Source organism: Pelodiscus sinensis, chromosome 2 (assembly GCF_052426305.1).
Source record: "Pelodiscus sinensis isolate ZL-2025 chromosome 2, ASM5242630v1, whole genome shotgun sequence".
In the NCBI taxonomy this organism is placed as follows: domain Eukaryota; kingdom Metazoa; phylum Chordata; order Testudines; family Trionychidae; genus Pelodiscus; species Pelodiscus sinensis.
In genome coordinates, this window is record NC_143053.1 from 74974817 (window position 1) to 74993702 (window position 18886).

At 38.3% G+C, this 18886-nt stretch overlaps 1 protein-coding gene across 1 annotated transcript in view; it reads right to left on the reverse strand.

The window, feature by feature from the left end:
• The window catches only part of LOC102451706 (desmoglein-1), a 41806-nt gene that overhangs the window by 14893 nt on the left and 8027 nt on the right, over positions 1-18886 (reverse strand). The window contains exons 2-12 of the mRNA XM_006113601.5: positions 17485-17520; positions 16972-17100; positions 15786-15941; positions 15460-15607; positions 12521-12684; positions 12095-12229; positions 11371-11556; positions 9574-9845; positions 4786-4925; positions 3556-3777; positions 915-1289 (exon numbers count right to left, since the gene is read on the reverse strand). Of these exons, the coding sequence (XP_006113663.3) occupies positions 915-1289; positions 3556-3777; positions 4786-4925; positions 9574-9845; positions 11371-11556; positions 12095-12229; positions 12521-12684; positions 15460-15607; positions 15786-15941; positions 16972-17100; positions 17485-17520 (1963 nt within the window). The remainder of the gene's footprint in view (positions 1-914; positions 1290-3555; positions 3778-4785; positions 4926-9573; positions 9846-11370; positions 11557-12094; positions 12230-12520; positions 12685-15459; positions 15608-15785; positions 15942-16971; positions 17101-17484; positions 17521-18886) is intronic.

Sequence of the window (18886 nt, forward strand, 5' to 3'; positions counted from 1 at the left end):
GCAATTTCAAAATGTTGTTAAAAGGCCATTGATAGTATTAAAGAAGTTTTATGTGCTGAGAATAATTAATTACTTACATTATCTTACACAACTGTGAAGTATACTAAAACAAGGGGGTTTTATGGTTAAAGCTCTTTGTTTCTGACCGGCATGCTCATTAACAGTCATACTTTTGAAAATTATCACCATTTATGATTCTGGTATTGTGGGAGGTCATTTCTAAAGTCCACCTTTGCTACGTAAGCATGACTGTGTGATTGGATTTTTCTCCCCATAGCATGATATTTCAAAAATGAGAACATATTTACATAAGTAATCTATTCTCGTTGTTCTCACAGAAAATATCAATTTTCATTATCATATACTCACCAATTCAGAAATGGACTTAAATAATAGGACTTTGGTCTTTCTGCCATCGAAGTCCAGGGCATTTTTGTTCTATCTTTACTGAAACCAGAACTGGGTTTTTATTTATTGCCTTTTGGTTAGTTTTCAGTTTAACATGGATTGTTCTTTTTACACATGTTTTTTAAATAAGGAGTTTCATTCATGTTGCGGTAAATAAATACATTTAAATAAATGCAAGTTGTGGTAAAATTTCAGAGCCTGCTTTTGCCCAGATTTTACTGACTCTTCTTCCTGACTTCCACAATTCTTTCTAATCCTGCTTAAACTCCCATTGACTTAAATGGGAGCAGCATATAATCATTATTATGATAAGGGCAGTACTAGTTCATCATTTCTGAATAAACTGCATACAAAAATACATTATTTAAAAGATGCTGCTTTTTCTGCCACAGAGATATTCTGTGCCTTTCTGTTTTAATAAAAAAAATATAAATTATTTTAGAAGAGTAAAAGAGTACTTTTTGCACAGAAATATCATTACATTGCACACCTTATTGAATACTTACATAGAAATATTAAGGCTCCAAGAAACATCAGAGCAATAGCACCACCACCAAGTGTAGTTGTTCCACCTCGGCCAGACCAGCGTCCTGGAGTACTATCTCCAACATAAACGCCAGTAGAAACAGCGGTATAAATAGTAGGATCAGTAGTTATAAAACCATTTTCACGAGGAGTGACCCCACCACTAATTGTAGAACTTTCAATAGGTGCTTTTTCAGTAGCCCCAGTAGTGCATGTTTGGCGATCATCACAAACACAGGCTTGCAAAGGAATTCGTTGTGGTCGTTCACATCTTCTGCCTTGGCTATCTATCACATATACATCGATGTCATAAATTAAAAACTCCATCTTTTGAGCTGTTAGTTCTGCAGAGAGATCTTTTGGGGAAAAAAAGAAAATAATGATGTAAATTAAGAATTCTGCTTTGAATGTACTCTCTTCTATACCCTTTGTGGCAATTCATTATTATGGTGTTTTCAATACAGAACATTAAGATTGAAAATAACATGGTATTCCCATGATGAACTTGTCTTTTCAGTTTCTCTTAAGTCTAAAATTGTCGCTGGGGCTGAACCTTCCTGGTCTCAGTCAAAAGGTGGGTTTTTTTGTTTATTTTTTACAAAAAAGTCTGAACCAAATCAGGTCACCAAGTATCTAGTTGTAGAAATTGCAAAGGGAAAATACATTTCTTTATACTGTAGTTTAAAACGTTTCAGGGTTCTCCTCAAAGAGATATAAAATGATGAACATAACATAAAATGTTACATTTTTGCTGTTCTCTCTGAGCAAGTCAGTTTCTGTTATGTTTCATGCTTTAAAATATGATTTTTAGATTTCAAAACTTTATAGTTACAGGTTTGCATGTAGATAACAGATATAATTCCCAATCATCCACTGAATATGCATATATGGAAAAGCTTGAAAAGAAGGAAGGTTATTAGTAGTTGTATCCTTACTTCTGATCACTAAGTCACTTTTTAAAATGGGAATTAGTTAATCTCACTCACATAGGCCTTGATATGCTGACTGGAGTAATGCTGAAATATATTTTACAATCTGGGCTGAAGAGAATAACGGAAACATTTTAATATGAAAATTAGTTCATGTTGAAATGCAAACTTTCAGTTCAAACATGATATAAATATGTCCCTTTCCATAGACACACAAGTGCTTGAACTTGACCAGCAAAAACTTTTCCAAAGGGCTGTTTTATTTGAATACTCTCCACAAAAGAACTTTGGGATCATGGCCTAGTACAGTGGGCAATGGATTAGGAGTCAGGGCACCAGGGTTTCTGCCCTAACTCTGCTGCTGATCTTCTACACTATGATATTGAGTAAGTCACGTCACTTCTTTGTGTTTAAATGGACAAAACAGATAAAGGGTAGAAACAAAAGTAGATTAGTTCTTCAGGACAATAATTACTCTTACTATGTAGTCCCTATTACATCAGGCCCCAGATCCTAGCTGAGGTTCTGGATGCTACTGTAATATAAATAAAATAATGTATATTCAATTCCAAGTTTACACTGTATTGTTTGGTGTAACATGGTGGCAAGTTCTTCTATGGACCCACCTTCTTGGCAGGTTTTGACTCTTTGGGAGATGACTAGTGAACCCTCTTGACTCTTTTATAAGTGTGGTGTACCAACTCCATTCTGGATGTAAAGGAAGTAGGGGCACTCTTCTGAATGAGAAATCTAGAGAGTTGGATCAACAGTCTATGGGAAGAAAAGCCAACCCTGAGATTAAGCTTTGTATGGAGATTATTTTGAAGTGACCTATTTATAACACCCTCACCCAGCAAAGGGGGTGATTTGACCCGCTACAAAATATGTGGACTTGTACTTACATCATAATTGAAAGACCATTTGCTCATATTCTGTAAGTCCTGTGATACTGTTTCTATTTCTTAGTTGGATGTCTTACTTAGGTAACAGAATGTAATCCGTGACAATTAAAATTTAGAGTCTGAAAAGCATGCTGTAATTTTACTTCAATATTAAACTAAGGTAGGGAACACTTCCTCCATTAAAGTCAGTGGCAATGGGTTCAGGATTGTGAATTGTAATGCAAATGGTATTTGCAATTATAATATACTCATTTAATAAATCAAGTATTCTGTTGAGCAAGAAATTAATGAATAACGCCATATAATTAACACGCTTGGGATTTTCATGAAATGATGAGAATTCTTTGGCCAATTCACAGAACAGAATATGTCTCAAATAACTTATTGTTTATTGTAAATTGCTAGACTAACTTTAGACCTTTTTCAGATATATATTCTGTCTACTATCACTACAGTGCAGGAAAAAAAAAGTGGAACTGTCCTATAAAATCTTTGTTTACATTTATATTTTGGATATATTTGAAAGCGAATCATTTTAAATAAAATGCAAACAACAAGCCTTGTTTTCCTCATACAAATTGAACATAGGAGCAACTCTATGTAGTCAATGAATAATATCAATATGAAAACTATTGGAGTGAGATCAAAGCAAAGCCTAATAACTGTATTGTTCATTTGATTTGCTTGTAGACGTATATCATTGTTATCATTCTTAAACATATGAGTTTTTACTTCTATCACTACTGTGACTTTTATTTTTACTTATGTTATACAAATTTAACTTTACTTACCATCTATTGGTCTAAGAGTCCATGAACCTTTTGGAGGTTGGTCAACTATGATAAATGTAAAGGGAGGTTCATATGGCTCGCTGTATAGATCTTTTGCTGAGAGAACTGTTGAGGGAGCACTCATACATATTTTTCTTATGTCAGTACTAAGAACTGGACAATTATCATTGTCATCTTGGATTGTAATCACAACGGTACCAGTGGCAGTGTTTGCAGGAATCCCTGTCAACAATAACTGGTGTTAAAGAAGTATTTAAGGGATTGTAAATGCCTGTCAAAACATGCACAATCTTTATACCTCTTTTATATCACAGTCTAAAATATTAATACAGCATGATAAAATAATATTAGTGTAATGGGTAACATTTTATTTGCATGTTTGCATATTCATTATTCAAATGCCTTTGTATAGCATCAAAGCCACAGTCCCCAGAGCCACTGCAAACAAGGGGCTTTAGCTGTGGCAGCTGCTCACATGCTCTGCATGCTGCCATCTCTTACACTGGGCTGGATCTGCATTGTTATAGACAGAGTTATAGTTAACTTTTCAACTTCCAGGATAAAAATATTGTTCATATACAAGTGAGGTTGAAGGGATCGAACACTTACGTTAGCCCATAACTGTATATTGAAATCTCACGTTACACGAGGAGCACTGATTGGGAATGCAAACCTGAATGGGCCCCATCCTATGAACCCTTACTCACGTACATAGTTCTGGCTCTCATGTGTTGTCTCATTGAAAATATTCCAGTGACTAATGGTATGCTGAATCAGACCTCTGTGAGAGCTGGTCTCTATGGGAAGACATCTCCCATAATGCATCAGAGCCGCAGTCTCCCTGATGGATAGCTTCTCACAAACAAGGGAGGTATGATGCATTTTGGGAGATGTAGTCCACCTGGGGATTCCAGCCCAGACAGGGGAATAAGGAACATAAGGAACAAAAGGAACAAAGCTGAACTCCCATTTTTGTCTGAATTATTTTGGTTTTTCAAGTTTTGCTGAAGAAAATCAAATTTCCTGGAAATTTGTGGATGAAAATTAAAATTCTTTTTGTTTTTGTTGAAGATTTCCATGTGAAAAAAAACCTTGGCTTTTGTCCAGTTTAATTCTAATTCTTTTTGTTCAAAGAAACAGACACTTTAATAGAATAGGAGACAAGTATTAATAGGATCAGGACTGCTCTATAAAAATACAAAATGACAAAGGGTAAATCTATTTTCTTACCTTCTGTAATAGCCAGTATCTCTGCCTTGTAGAACCCCTTACCCACATTCAACATCGACCAATCAAATTTGTTCAAACGGAGTTCACCAGTTTTGGCATTGATTTTAAACATGGAAGCCGGATCATATCCCATCAGATATCTGTTTTGGATTTACACAAACTGCTCAGGATTATGTTAAATATAAAGCACTACAAACATGACAGTACCAAATATTCAGCTCATGTCAATTAGTATAATTTAATTGGTTTAAATGAAAATACAGCAATTTTCACAAGTTGAAGATGAGGCTCCCAATTTTGTTTTTATGAGAAAATTATTAATTTAACTTTTGTACTGAAATAACATTTAATGCATTGGAGAAATACAACTGTACTAACATGTTTTATAAACTATGACACTGAATAACAATACAATGTTCATTACAGTTTTAAAAATATATCTTACATCAGCCTATACACTATCTTTCCTTTATCCAGTAAAACTAGCATAATAGAAAATCAGCCAGGTAGTATAAGGGTAATTCTATTCAGCAGATCTCGTGACATTTTGAACCTTGCAAGGGCATCTCATATAATTTGTCACCAGAATCCTAATATAAGATCATTGCATTGTAATATACTATTATGTATTTGCTATTTTAAAAATAATATTTACTATTTTATAATATTTCTATGTTTGCTAAATGCCAAGCTCTATGGTCCTTACTCAAGCAAATATACCATTGGCTTCAAAAGGAGATTTGCCTGAAGAATACCTAACTATTAATTGAAGGATTTGGCCGCAGATTCATCCTGTTGTTAATATGATATACCATTCTAACAGTAATATAGGGCCTAATCCTGCAAATCCTTTCTAAAAATCAGTGAGTATCACTTAAATCCCATTGAACAGGCGACTAGTAATATGATATCACGTTATATAGTTATATCATATGACTTTGTATCATCTGCTCTACAGAAAATTTGCAAACTCTCTCTCTCCCTCTTCCTATATATGTAAGTTTGTATATATTTAGATAAATATATATGCACTAGGAACTACTCTTGTTCCCATGGAAATCAGCTGCAAATATGTGCAGATGGATGCAAAGTAAAATAAGTTGCAAAATTACCACTGATTTCAATAGGAACACATTTAGAGTTGTTTATTTTTGCTGCAAGATGTGCTGAAAGTGACCTCTGTATTTAGACTACTCTTACTTTCTATCATAAACATGTAGTAGTAGTAGTAGTAGTTTTATAATCACAACTACTATTAATGAAACTAATAAAGGTGTGGGCAATAATTTTTGATAGGGGGGGCACTCCAAGATTTTGTTAAATGGTCAAGGGCCACACTTTTCAATAGAAGTGGGGGTGGGGACTGGGGTTGGGTGCAGAAGGGTGCTCAGGGTTGGGCACTAAGGTTGAGGAGAGGATCTGGGGTCTGTGAGGGAGTTCAGGTGAAGGAGAGGGTTCTGACCTGTGGCAGAGGATTGGGGTGCAGGATTTGGGAGGAGGTATAAGTACAAGAGAGGATTCTGACCTGTGGGAGGGGTGCAGAATAGGGCACAGGGTTGGGCTGTGGGTATGGGTGCAAGAGAGGACTTGCTGCAAGATTGTGCTGGGGGCAGGGGCAGCACATGAAGTCTCTCCCCTCTGTAAGAGCCACATAATGCCTAGAGAAGGGGGACAGAGGTTTGAAGAGAGGGAAGGACTGTGGTGCTGAATGCAGGTTCTGACTAGGAGGCACTTACCTGGGCAGCTCCTGGACAGCAACCCAGATGGTTCCTCAGCCAGGCTTCCTGCCTTCCATGCCCCTGGACCAGCTGCTGGGGCCATGTGTGGTTCTTAATGTTGTGAGCCAGGAGGAGGAGGGGTACGTTGCATGCCAGAAATCAGCTAATGGGAGCTGCAAGATTGTGCTGAGGGTAGGGGCAGTGCATGAAGCCTCTCCCTCCCCCTGGGGTTGCAGTATTCAGAGAGCTGCTCTGAGCAGTGTGTCTGTGTATGTAGGCTAGGGTTACCAGATGGGTTTCAAAAAAATACTGGACACTTGTGATCTCAGAATGGGGGGTGGGAGGAGACTAGTCGGGAGAAAGTCAGGGGAAGTGGGGCTGACCGGGGGAAATTGGGGTAGGGGGGGAAGGGGGAACTGGCCAATGGGAAGCAGGGCTGGCTGGGAGGGTTTGGGGGGGGGGAGGCTGAATGGGGTGGGGAGGAGCAGAGGGGAACCGGCTGACAGGGAGTGAGGCTGACCCAGGCACACGCAGATCCTGGGGCGCTGCCGATACCACACATGGTCCCGGTGGAGCACGAGTGAGTCCAGCGCCAGGGATTCTATTCACCCCAGCCCCGTCCCCCTCCTCTCTACTGCGTAGTTGTGTACTGCCTAGCTGGTAGATACGCTTACACAGCTTGAGCATGACTACCAGCCAGGCAGTACGAAACTACGTACTGACACTCATGATAATAATACAACTTACTTAATTAGAAAATTATACATCTGGTATTTTCTCAATTTGTTTCCCGGACAGAAACCGGACAGTTGGCAACCCTAGTCTGGGCAGACAGGGAGATTGGCAGAGACTCTAATGGGCTAAATTTGTCAGCTTGGCAGGCCAGATCTGAGCTGGAGACTGTATTTTGTCCGTCCCTGAACTAACACCTACATTGTTTGCTGCAGGCCTTTCAAATTTGGCTGGTAGAAAACCCCTCAGCTAGAGGAGAGACTTTTTTTTGTCTAATTTCTATTCAGATTCAGCTGAGTTATGAAGCGTGAGACATGACATTTCCCTCCTCTCACATTTAAGTCTCAGGCACATTTGGACAGCTTACCAAAATAGTAACTAAACACAGACATTCTTCAGAGCTGGGCTCTTGCTGGCACTAAAGCCCTACATAGGGAATGTTTGGGAGCTGCTGAAGTAGCTATAGCAGAACAGAGAAGTAGGCAGAACATCTAACACCAGTTCTGCCCTACTAAATTCCTCAATGCATGCTCCAGACGCAGCACGTGTCCCTTGCAGCCCTCTCATAGCACAAAAAGGGATAAATACCTACATATCCCAAGAGGTGAGAGAGAAAGTTGGACTGGGCTCCCCATTACCATCCCTGGGACATCCCTGTGTCTGGGATAACTGTCTTCCCCTAATTTAATCAGTCCTATTGTGTAAGTAGCAGCATTCTTTGCTGTTGAGATAAAAGTCCCAGGTTCACCTGGTGATGTTACTTGAAACCCTCAAAAGTGAAGAGATACCAGGTTCCTGGTTGCCTGGGAAACCTTATTTTGACCCCTTTGGGCATATGCATTATTATATAGCAATGATGGGTAAATTGCATCTTGTGGGCTGCATATGCAGGGTTTCCAGTTTCTGCTGGTTTCCATCCACAGCGGTTTTTTTCTTCTTCTATGGGTGTTATTAAAGTGACACACACATAAGGTATGTCCAGACTACATGGCTCCATCGACAGAGCCATGTAGATTTGTTTACTGGGCCAAGGGAAATGAAGCTGCGATTTAAATAATCGTGGCTTCATTTAAATTTAAATGGCTGCTGCACTGTGCCGACCAGCTGATGATCAGCTGTTTGTCAGCAGGTCGGGGCAGTCTAGATGCGCCGCAGTTGACAAGGAAGCCTTTGTTGACCAGCGCAGATAAACCTGGTTTCACGAGGCATACCTGTGCTGGTCGACAAAGGCTTCCTTGTCAACCGCGGCGCATCTAGACTGCCCCAACCTGCCAACAAACAGCTGATCATCAGCTGGTCGGCAGAGCGCGGCAGCCATTTAAATTTAAATGAAGCCACGATTATTTAAATCGCGGCTTCATTTCCCTATGCCGGGTAGCCTAATATACATGCCTCTGGCGACAGAGGCATGTAGTCTAGACACACCCATAAAGTAAGGGGAAATGAAGTGTGGTGCATGTTGATTGCACAACACAACTTTGACTGAGGCCTGTGCACTCCTCCTTCCATCCACTCAAAGTGCTGCTATTGTTAAATTAGCATAGCTGGTAAATTCTAGGTATGCAAGTGCAGTTAGCAAAAATTATCCCAGGAGGTCATCTTGATTTCAATTATCTTGCGGCCCACTGAGATGGAGGATCACTAATATGGCCCACTCACTAGCCTAGGTTGTCCATCACTATGATATAATCTTTAAAGACATCATCTCATACTTTTATTCTGCACAAAATCCAGCATCCTTCAGTAAATACTAGTTGCGCAAGGCACTAGAAGTAAGGATTCATGGGTGACCATAATGGTGAAATTTACTAACTTTCAAGTGTTTGACTTTGTATGCTCTTATAATATTGTTTTTAAAATGCAATGTATTATAAATCCTGAAAAAAAATCTGTTCAGATCAGATGTGACCAAGACTGAGTTACCACTCTTCCTTTCCTAGCAGCTGATATTCAGTAGGACCAGCCACTAAGATTGTCTTTGGCAACACAGAGATGTGATGAATACAAAATAGTCTTTGTAATATAAACTGCTTTGGTATGTCATTTAGAAATGGAGACAATATTGTTGTTTACTTCCCTATATGCTTTGTTTAAAATGTATCGGTAACCAAGTTAGAATGAAACATTTTCAGATTATTTAAAAGGCTATTTATTGCTTTATTCATTTCATTTTTGAAAAATCTCTTGTTTTAAAATATGCACCTGTCCCAGACTCAGATTCTTCTTCCATGATCTAGAGTAGAGGATTCCTTCCTCTCCCTGGTTATTCAGGTGCTCAAATTATCAGGCTGGGTGCTGGGGAGAGGATATTACCCACAGAAAGTAAAGCCCGTCTTACCTGACATTTGATGCAATTAATCCAGTTTCCTCATCGGTGGCTGCACACATTCCAACGATGTAATTAGACATGGCTTCCTTTGATAAGTCTCTTGGTATATAAAAGATCCTAGTAGATGGTTGAAATGATGGTGGTTCTTTCACATTTATTACTTGTATTGTCAGGGGAGTTCCAATAACTTGATACTGAGAAGCAATCGAATGGTGGAATGCAGCTTTGTTTCTAACAGCAAAGCTCAGCTGTAAACTTTGCATCTGTTCATAATTCAGTGGCTAAAAATGTTAGAAACAAAGAAATAGGAACGTTGTCAAATCCAGAAATATCGGTTCACTCATTAATTTTAGTTAAATGAACACACATGCCTCTCTTCCCAATGCGCACGCTAATACTTTCATTAGCAAGGGATGTCCTTTGACTGGACAGCATGAACAAGGGAAGTCCAAAACGCATGTATGACAAGGGGCAGGGCTGCCACCACCTGCAAAGGTGGGTGCGGCCAGCTGATCTACTTGTGTGTGGCTGCTTTTGTCTAATGAAGTAAGCCCAGGATATTTGAAAGCCTCTTTCTCTTCTGTTGGGAAGATATTCTGAGAGTTAGGTCAGTCGGGGGGAGATTTAGGAAAGCAGCTGAAGCCATTAAAGTTAGAGCTGAGCAGGATCCCAGGACCAGATGCCTGTGCTGCTGAATTCACGCTACACCAGAACTGCGCCCACAGGAAAGCTTCGGAACCCAATGGAGTAGACACACTCCCAGTTGTGTCACGCCAAAGATGTTAACAGAAGCAGCCAAGCTGTTTTCCTTATCACTACTCAGCTTGCCCCAGCTCCAGGACGGTAGACCTCTTAAACCGTGAAGGAGGGAATTGGAGCATATGACTGGGGGTTCTGATCCAGCCAGCTTAGCAAAGGCAGGGATTCATCTTCAAGCCTCTTTCTGAAGCTGATCTTTTCCTTTGGCCTCCTTGCTAATCTAGTGCCTGAGCCTCTGGCTGGTCTTTTCTGTGCCACATAAGAAACTGGTGTGACTGCTTAATGAAAGGGGAGGATTAGGTGACTATTTGCTTAGTCTCATAATCACATAGTACATGTGGCTTTGCTCAGATTATTATTCTATGTATCACTCTAAATTTAGTTTTCTAATTCCAAGAATAAATTAAAACATGTTCATGCTCCTATAGATAAATCATATCCTTTAAGACAAAGAAACTGTAACTATGAATACAGGGAGCCTAGAGAGGAAAATCCATATTTAAAATACTCCACTTAATAAAGTCATAGTAAGCTGAAAAGCCAAGAAATACAAAGTTAAAATAGACATCCCTCTTTTATTCTTTGTTGTTACTATAGCAGTTTGAGTCTAGGCAGGAAAGTGAACTTTAGCTTTTTTTACTGTGGATTGCTCTATGAATGGTATATAGTGGCTATGTAAACCACAAATATGGTAAGGAAAAAGAAACCTTCTGTACAGAATGCTATGACAATGAGAACACAGACACTGGAACTATAAGGACTATTTTTCAGTGGCTCTTTCCTAGAAGCATAACATGCACATCCCTTGGCAAGCGTTGCTAGTTAATGTGATATGGTTGTGGGACCATAGCCCCCCTGATGCCTACAGATAGATAATTGCCTCAAAGAACCTATCTCCACTCTTAGCATAGGCTTCTACAGAACCTTCTACTGGGAGTGCATGATTTGGGATTCCTTTGTATTTAACACACATGCCAGAATCTGCCCCCTAATGATCTGAAAATGTCATTGTTAAATCTGTGAATTTTAATACTTATACATCCTTACCTTAATAACCTTCAGAATGCCCACATTATTTGTTGTATCTGTTACGAATTCAAAGAAGTTATCTTCATTGCCAGATAGAAAGAAAAATTCTGCCGCCCAATTGTCTGAAAACATTTGATCACGATCTACAACTTGTATCATTAGCAGTTGTGAACTGAGTGTATTTTCCTCAATGCTGGCTGAATACTAGAATGACAGATGCATACTCAGTTAACAAGCACTGAAAATATATTTTGTAATGAAGAAATACTACTACAAAGAAGCATATGCTGGTTTTACATTTTTGAAAGATGGCATTTTCACAATCAATACTAATTATGAATATACTCATTTGGGTGTGGTTCTGATTGCTGAATCAAATGTGAGTATTGCCTCGCATGTCTGTGAAATCATCTTGGGTAAAGACAATGGTATCTTCCATGAGCAAGGATTGAATAATCTCTGGACTACGTAATTTGTCCCCCGTTTCTGCATGAACAAAGCTGATTTCATGAGATTCAAAAGAAAGCTGTGAATGTCATCACAATTGTGCCCAGAAACCATAGGCTAGTTTGTTGAACGCTTACCTATACTGGTGAGTATTTATTCATGGGAATAGTAGCTTTGAGAAGACTATTCATATGAACAAGTTCTCCCTACAATGAGTAAGGGCTCCACTCTTTATCTCAGAGCTGTTATGGAAGAGAAATGTTAGTGATGTTACTTTTGATGGGAAAAAACTTACTGAATTCTGCAAAAGAGTTGGGAAATTATCATTGACATCAATAACTTCAATGGAACAGGTACACTGGGAAGAGATTCCATCTGCAGCTCCATCGCGGTCTGAAGCTCTCACAACAAGAGAGTATCTGTCATATTGCTGAATTGGAAAGAGCAGTGTACACATTATTTACAAACAAAAACATAAAAAAAACCCATACTGATCAGTAATTTCTTGCAGCTCCTTTCAAATATGTCAATTTGTTATACGTACAAATATTTCCTATAATATAGCAAAAACCCATACAACACCTCTTTATTATAAAATAAGGTCATTTCAATCTTCTGTTCAACCTTGCAACAACTAAATATATTAATCTCTCTCTCTCACACACACACACACACACACACACTCTTTCTTTCATGAATATTAACATATTGAAGTTTTTACCTCTCTGTCAAGATAATTTGCTATGTGAACTTCTCCAGAATCTCTATTTAGAATAAACATTGATGCACCTGCAGGTTCCTGACTCACTATCTTGTAGGCAATTTTGGAATTCAAGTTATTTGGTTCATCTGCATCCGTGGCAATTAATTTCATCACCAGAGTAGCTAGGAATTAAGACAATATCATTTAAATTGGCATAAAAGCCGCATTTTGTAAATTTAAGGTACTTAGCAACACAAGCAGTCTTAAAAACTCAGTTAATGAAAACACAATAATTATGTTACCTATAAGGAGCTATGTTTTATTTCATTTACTAAGAAAAGAAGAGAAAGTGCTTTGTTTAGTAAATTTGTGGTTGTACTTACATCAGGGGAATCGATAATTTGATGATTATTAACACCATTTACACTCCCTTGCAGTGGTTATTATGATGCGATAAGCAGAGGTTTGGAAACTTATACCATCAGTACATATTTAAAAAGAAAAATCAGGATTGTAAACTATCTATAATTTTTGCCACATGGAGGGCACATCTACACAGCAGGGCTAAAACCGAAATAAGCTACGTAACTTGAGCTACGTCAATTGCATAGCTTAAAATGAAATAGCTTATTTCGGCTTTTGGCACTGTCTACACAGCAGGAAGTCTGAGTTAGAGCATCTCTTTTCCAATTTCCCTTATTCCTTGTAAAATGATGTGTACAGGAGTTGGTGTAAGAAGTCCATTAGGTTGAAATAATTGCTTTAGTGCAGATGCAGACTATGTTATTTTGGAATAACATTAGTTATTCTGAAATAATGCTGCTGTATAGATATAGCCTAAGTGAAGTTATTTGAAGATGAACAGATATGTTAGTAACCCTAATATTTTGAAATGCCAGCAAATAATTTCTCAATAAATTACGTATTGTGCTGCTTGGTACAGATTATATACAGCACATATAATCACACTATATTTGTACAATAGTAGTCTAATCTTACATATATGTTTTAGGGCTGCATAAACATACATTTAAGATTGAAAAACATTGTAAAAGCAAATATTCAAAATTTGTTTTAATAAAATCATGAAAATCAGACTTTTTCCTTCCTCCCCACAGGTGTTTTGGAGAACTTATTATTATTATTCAGCAGTTTATGTTCTATCAAAAATTTATTCACATGGCTTTTAACTGAACAGCTGGATTTTTAAATTTCCTTAGGATAAAAATTTGGCTTTACTTTCAATGGTTAAAGTAGATACACTTTGAAATTCTATGACCTGAGTTATTCAGGAAATCTGACTATGGTTCCGTTCATGCCTTAGTATTTATGAACACATCAAAAAAGCAGGAGGCATTCACTAATTTTGTGGCTATATGAACACAAGAACATATGAATGGCCATACTGGGTCAGACCAAAGGTCCATCTAACCCAGTAGCCTATCTGCCGACACCGGGTGCTCCAGAGAGGGTGGACTGAAAACAATGATCAAGTGACTTGTCTCCTGCCATCCTTCTCCAGCCTCTGACAAACAGAGGCCAGGGACACCATTTCTATTCCCTGGCTAATAGCCTTTTATGGACCTAACCTCCATAAAATTATCTCGCTTCTCTTCAAACTCTGTTATAGTCCTAGCCTTCACAGCCTCCTCTGGCAAGGAGTTTCACAGGTTGACTATGCGCTGTGTGAAGATCTTTTGCTTATTAGTTTTAAACCTGTTACCCATTAACAGGTTTAATGAATTCCTATATTAATATATTCCTATGTATACTGATGGCATGTGGTTAAACAAACTGCATCATTTTGTGCAGTAGGACACAGGAGGAGGAGAAGAATGGGGGCAAATGATTAAATACATTTTAAAGGAGTCCATGTCCCTAAGCAGACCTATAGCTAGCCCAGTGATAACAGACATGCTTACAATACGGAGATGTGAAGGGGAACATCCACTCACATCTCAACTATCCTCTCCATCTACTCAAGTTTTGGCAGGAGGGAAAAGGGAGGATGGCATAGCTATTAGGTGTCCCTTCTTCTCCTACTTGGTGCATGGCACAGATATGGAAAAATGTCCTCTTTACATAGGAGAGGAGGGAATGCCAGAAACAGTAAATTCACTTTCTTATTTATTGCCTTTCCAGGGTTAACTTCACGCAAATTGCCTTATTTTAGAATATGAAACATGAAAATTGAGCTAAATGATGCTTCTCAAATGATTGGGATCAGAATAGACATGGACAACTCATGGTCCACATTGTGATAGCTACTTATAGCTAAACCTGGGTCACGGAAATTAATTACTTTAAAAAAAATAAATTCTCAAAAATTATTACCAAACAAGACACATGGAGTTACATGCAGGATTGGGGCCTAACAAAAAAAAAAAAGTCTTGAAATTCTTCTAATATAAAAATTGGACATTGACAAATATAGGTCCAATTTAGTTTAAAAAGCAATAAGTGGTTTTTATTAAACAAGGACTGATTTCAAGTCATGATATGCACAAGGCTTTAAACTTTCAAACATGTATTCACGTGAATAACCTGTATAATCCCACTCAGTTCAGTGATATATCAATATGTGTCAAAGTTATTCACGTGTATAAGATAATTTGGAATTCTTTTGGTAGTAAGCCTTGTGCTTAGTAGGAAGGGTTTGTCATATTAGGATATTACTTTGCAATTGACAGCTTCAGCCACTTTCTTGGTTATACAATCACATGTTTTCAGACCAAGACAAATGGGGAAAGAATATTTTATTTACCCTCAAAAACAAGTAATCAAACTTAAAAAGAAAAAGGAACCAATTTTCCTAAAAAATTCTAAATGTGAAAAGAATTTGAGAACATTATGAGAAACTGAAAAAAAACAAAAACCATTGCAATCCTCCTGGAATCTCCACTATTGCAAATGGCTAGTGACAATTATTATAATATGTACACTGAATATTTACTTACTCTCCATGCTACTTTCTTCAATAGATCCCATATATGTAGCTTGTGAAAATACTGGAGCATTGTCATTTATATCCAGAACTCTGATGCGAAGGTCAAGAGGTGGTTCTACTTCTCTATTAGTAATTGCATGTCTAGCATAGCATCTTATCTGGATAAAAAGGGTTACAAATATACATAATTTAAAAGAAGAAGAAATAAACTCAAACTTTGAACATAATTATTAATTGAAGCTTCACTTCTTTCTCTGTTGGCATTCATCAAAAGAAGGCAAAAAGTTAAAAAATAGGAGGCTAATTATTATGCTACTAAATGGATTTAATACTTACAACAAACATTGGGGTCACCTCTCGATCAACTATTGATGTTATATTAATTTCTCCAGTGTTTTTATTAATAACAAAGATCCCATAAGGTGGCTGATCAATCCCTATTCCTGAGATGGTGTATACAATTGGTTGGTTTTCTTCACAATCGGACCGAATCTACAGAAATAAACAAATGGAAATTATGATGTTCATCATAGTTTACTGAAAACACAAGTGATGGCTTTCCCCTCCCTCACAGAATTCTCATTTATTCTCCTCCCGGGCCCCACAGACTGTATTATGTCAGAATTCATGGTGGGCTGGGAGTAGCCCCTTAGATAGCTTGTCAGTGCTGCTCTTTCAAAATACATCTATACTGCAATTAACAGGGCTCGCCGAGCTGTAGCGAGCCCCACTCACCAGCCGCGCGGTTCAACACGCTGCGTATGCGCAGACTGTGCTGCGTGGCTGTGCCAGCTTGTAATCTACTTGCCATAAGCGAGTAGATTACATTAATTGTCAAGCCCTGGCAATTAAACACCCAATTGCCTTCCTGTGCACTAGTCAGGCACCATCCCAAACCTTGCTCTCAGGGATTCTCAAAGTGTGTGGAGAAAGAAAGTGCCATTATGTAACGATAGTGTACCTGACATCAGACAATCAGAATGTAAGCTGTATTTTCCAAAAAATGGAGCAGCATTCATGTTCCTCTTGTGGTCTAGGAGGCCTCTGTACTGCCCTCAAAACACTCTGTACCACAATCTAGCCCATAAATCTCTGATCTTATATGGATATTGCAATTTCAGTATATCTAGCAGTACTAGAGCTTCTTCCCTCACCTTTTCTGCCTTTTTTGTTTTAGATAGTCTAGACAAAATGTATTGTTTAAAGATCTCCACCAATTAGCTCAGTTAGGCCTCTAGCTTTATTAGATGTTCTTTGCAGCATCTCTCTGTGATACCTCGAAGTGAGTCATATTTCCCCTTGGAAGCCTATAACTGATGAACTTAAAAAACAACAAATGGTCTGGTAGCACTTTATAGACTAACAAAACATGTAGATGGTATCATGAGCTTTTGTGGGCACAACCCATTTCTTCAGATGACCAGAGTTTTGAGTTTAGGATGTGCATACCCAAAATAAATAGGGGAGGCGGGGAGTACGCTATTGATTTTTCAATCAATAAACACCACTCCTGCACACTTACTTTGGCAATTGGATTCCTTTTTGAATTATCTTCTCCTTCCCTACAAGCTGCTGCGAATTCAATCCATTCCCGCTTTTGTCTTTTGAAGGTTTTCCATCGTGTCACATTATTTTCATTCCATTCTTTCACCTTGGACAGAAAGGGTTCCAGGGTCATTATGACAATCTGAATACAGTGGTAGGATTTTAACAGTGTAAAGTAGGGAAGACCGTATGGACATCTATATAGACTCATAGCTTGTTAATAAAGCTTATAGTCACAGAGCCTAAGATGGCATGGCCCTATTTTTGTTTACATGAATAGTCTGCTGACTTCAGTAGAATTACCCTAGTGATTAGGAATTTGCAGGAGCAGATCTCTTTCTTGTTTAGCAGGTCAATATTTAAGTATTTTTGTCAGGGTTTATGGTCCAAAAATCTCTTAGCTTACAAAGGCCTTTCATTTTTAATGGTGGTACATTTTCATTCTTCAAAAATATCTGCTCTTTAATAAATAGTTTTAGAAATATATTACCTCAACATGAAATCCAGCGCTGACATCCAAAAATACCTGCAAATATAGCAAAGCAGTCAGTGGACTACAAAGGTTGGGTATCTTTCACTAACAAATCTAAGAAAAACGTACTGAGACATATTTAGCACTCAATCTGTGTGTTCCACACAAGGAATTTTGTCTGTGAAACGATATATCCTGAAAGTATGTGACTTTTACTCAGATTACTTTTGGGCTACGTCTACACTGGCCCCTTTTCCAGAAGGGGCATGTTAATTTCAGCGATCGTAATAGGGAAATCCACGGGGGATTTAAATATCCCCCGTGGCATTTAAATAAAAATGTCCGCCGCTTTTTTCCGGCTTTTAGAAAAGCCGGAAAAGAGCGTCTACACTGGCCCCGATCCTCTGGAAAAAGCGCCCTTTTCCGGAGGATCTTATTCCTACTTTGAAGATCTTAGTGTAGGCGTAGCCAAGAGGTTTGGGTTTAAAGCACAGTTTCCCAGTAGATGACTTAAGAGCATGTGTTAAGTGGTTGGATCACAACTAGTAATTTCAGAAAGTAAACACTCTAGTTAAGAATTGTGAGGTAGCCCAGAAGCTCTACAACCCAATGCTGCTCCCATTTCAGTCAATGGAAAATTTGGCATTTACTTCATTACAACTTCTTCATGAATTGGCACTTCATTGGGGCGAGTTGCTATAAACATCATTTGGGGCTTAGTTTTTTGTTGTTGAAAACAAGCAAAGGAACACAGAGTGAAGAGGAACAAAGAAATGACATTGATTAGAAGAAAAGGGGGTAATAGTGCCATCATTTCTTTTCAGAGAGGAACTGAATTGCTTGATTTACCATGACTGGCTTAACAATTTTTTATTGAAGAAGTACTAATCATATTTAATTCAAACTAGACATGTAAAACCAATTGCCTCACACTACAAAACTATCAATATTAAAAACTTGAGTTTTACTATTATTTTCCGTTGATTTTTCCTAGGTTGATGTGATCCTCAGATAACCAGAATTTTTAGATAACCAGAATGCCCTAATCCCTGAGCATGCTGGATAACACAGGTTTTACTATACTTATGTTGTTCTGGAAGGATATGACTATGCTGCAGAGAAGATCCAAGCTGCCACTGTTGATCTTTCCTAGGATTTGAATTAGACTAAGATCTAAATTTAAATATCCCGTGCTTCATTTGCATAATCACGTTCTGGCGCTGTTTCAAAAAAGCGCCATTTCGAAACTGAAACCGCAGTTTAGACACGGTTTTGCCAACAGCTGGGTGTTTTTCGACATATCCTGTACTCCTCAAGTACAGGATGTGTCGAAAAAACTCCCCACTGTTGGCAAAACCACTTCTAAACTGTGGGGTTCAGTTTCAAAATGGCACTTTTTCAAAACAGCGCTGGAACGTGA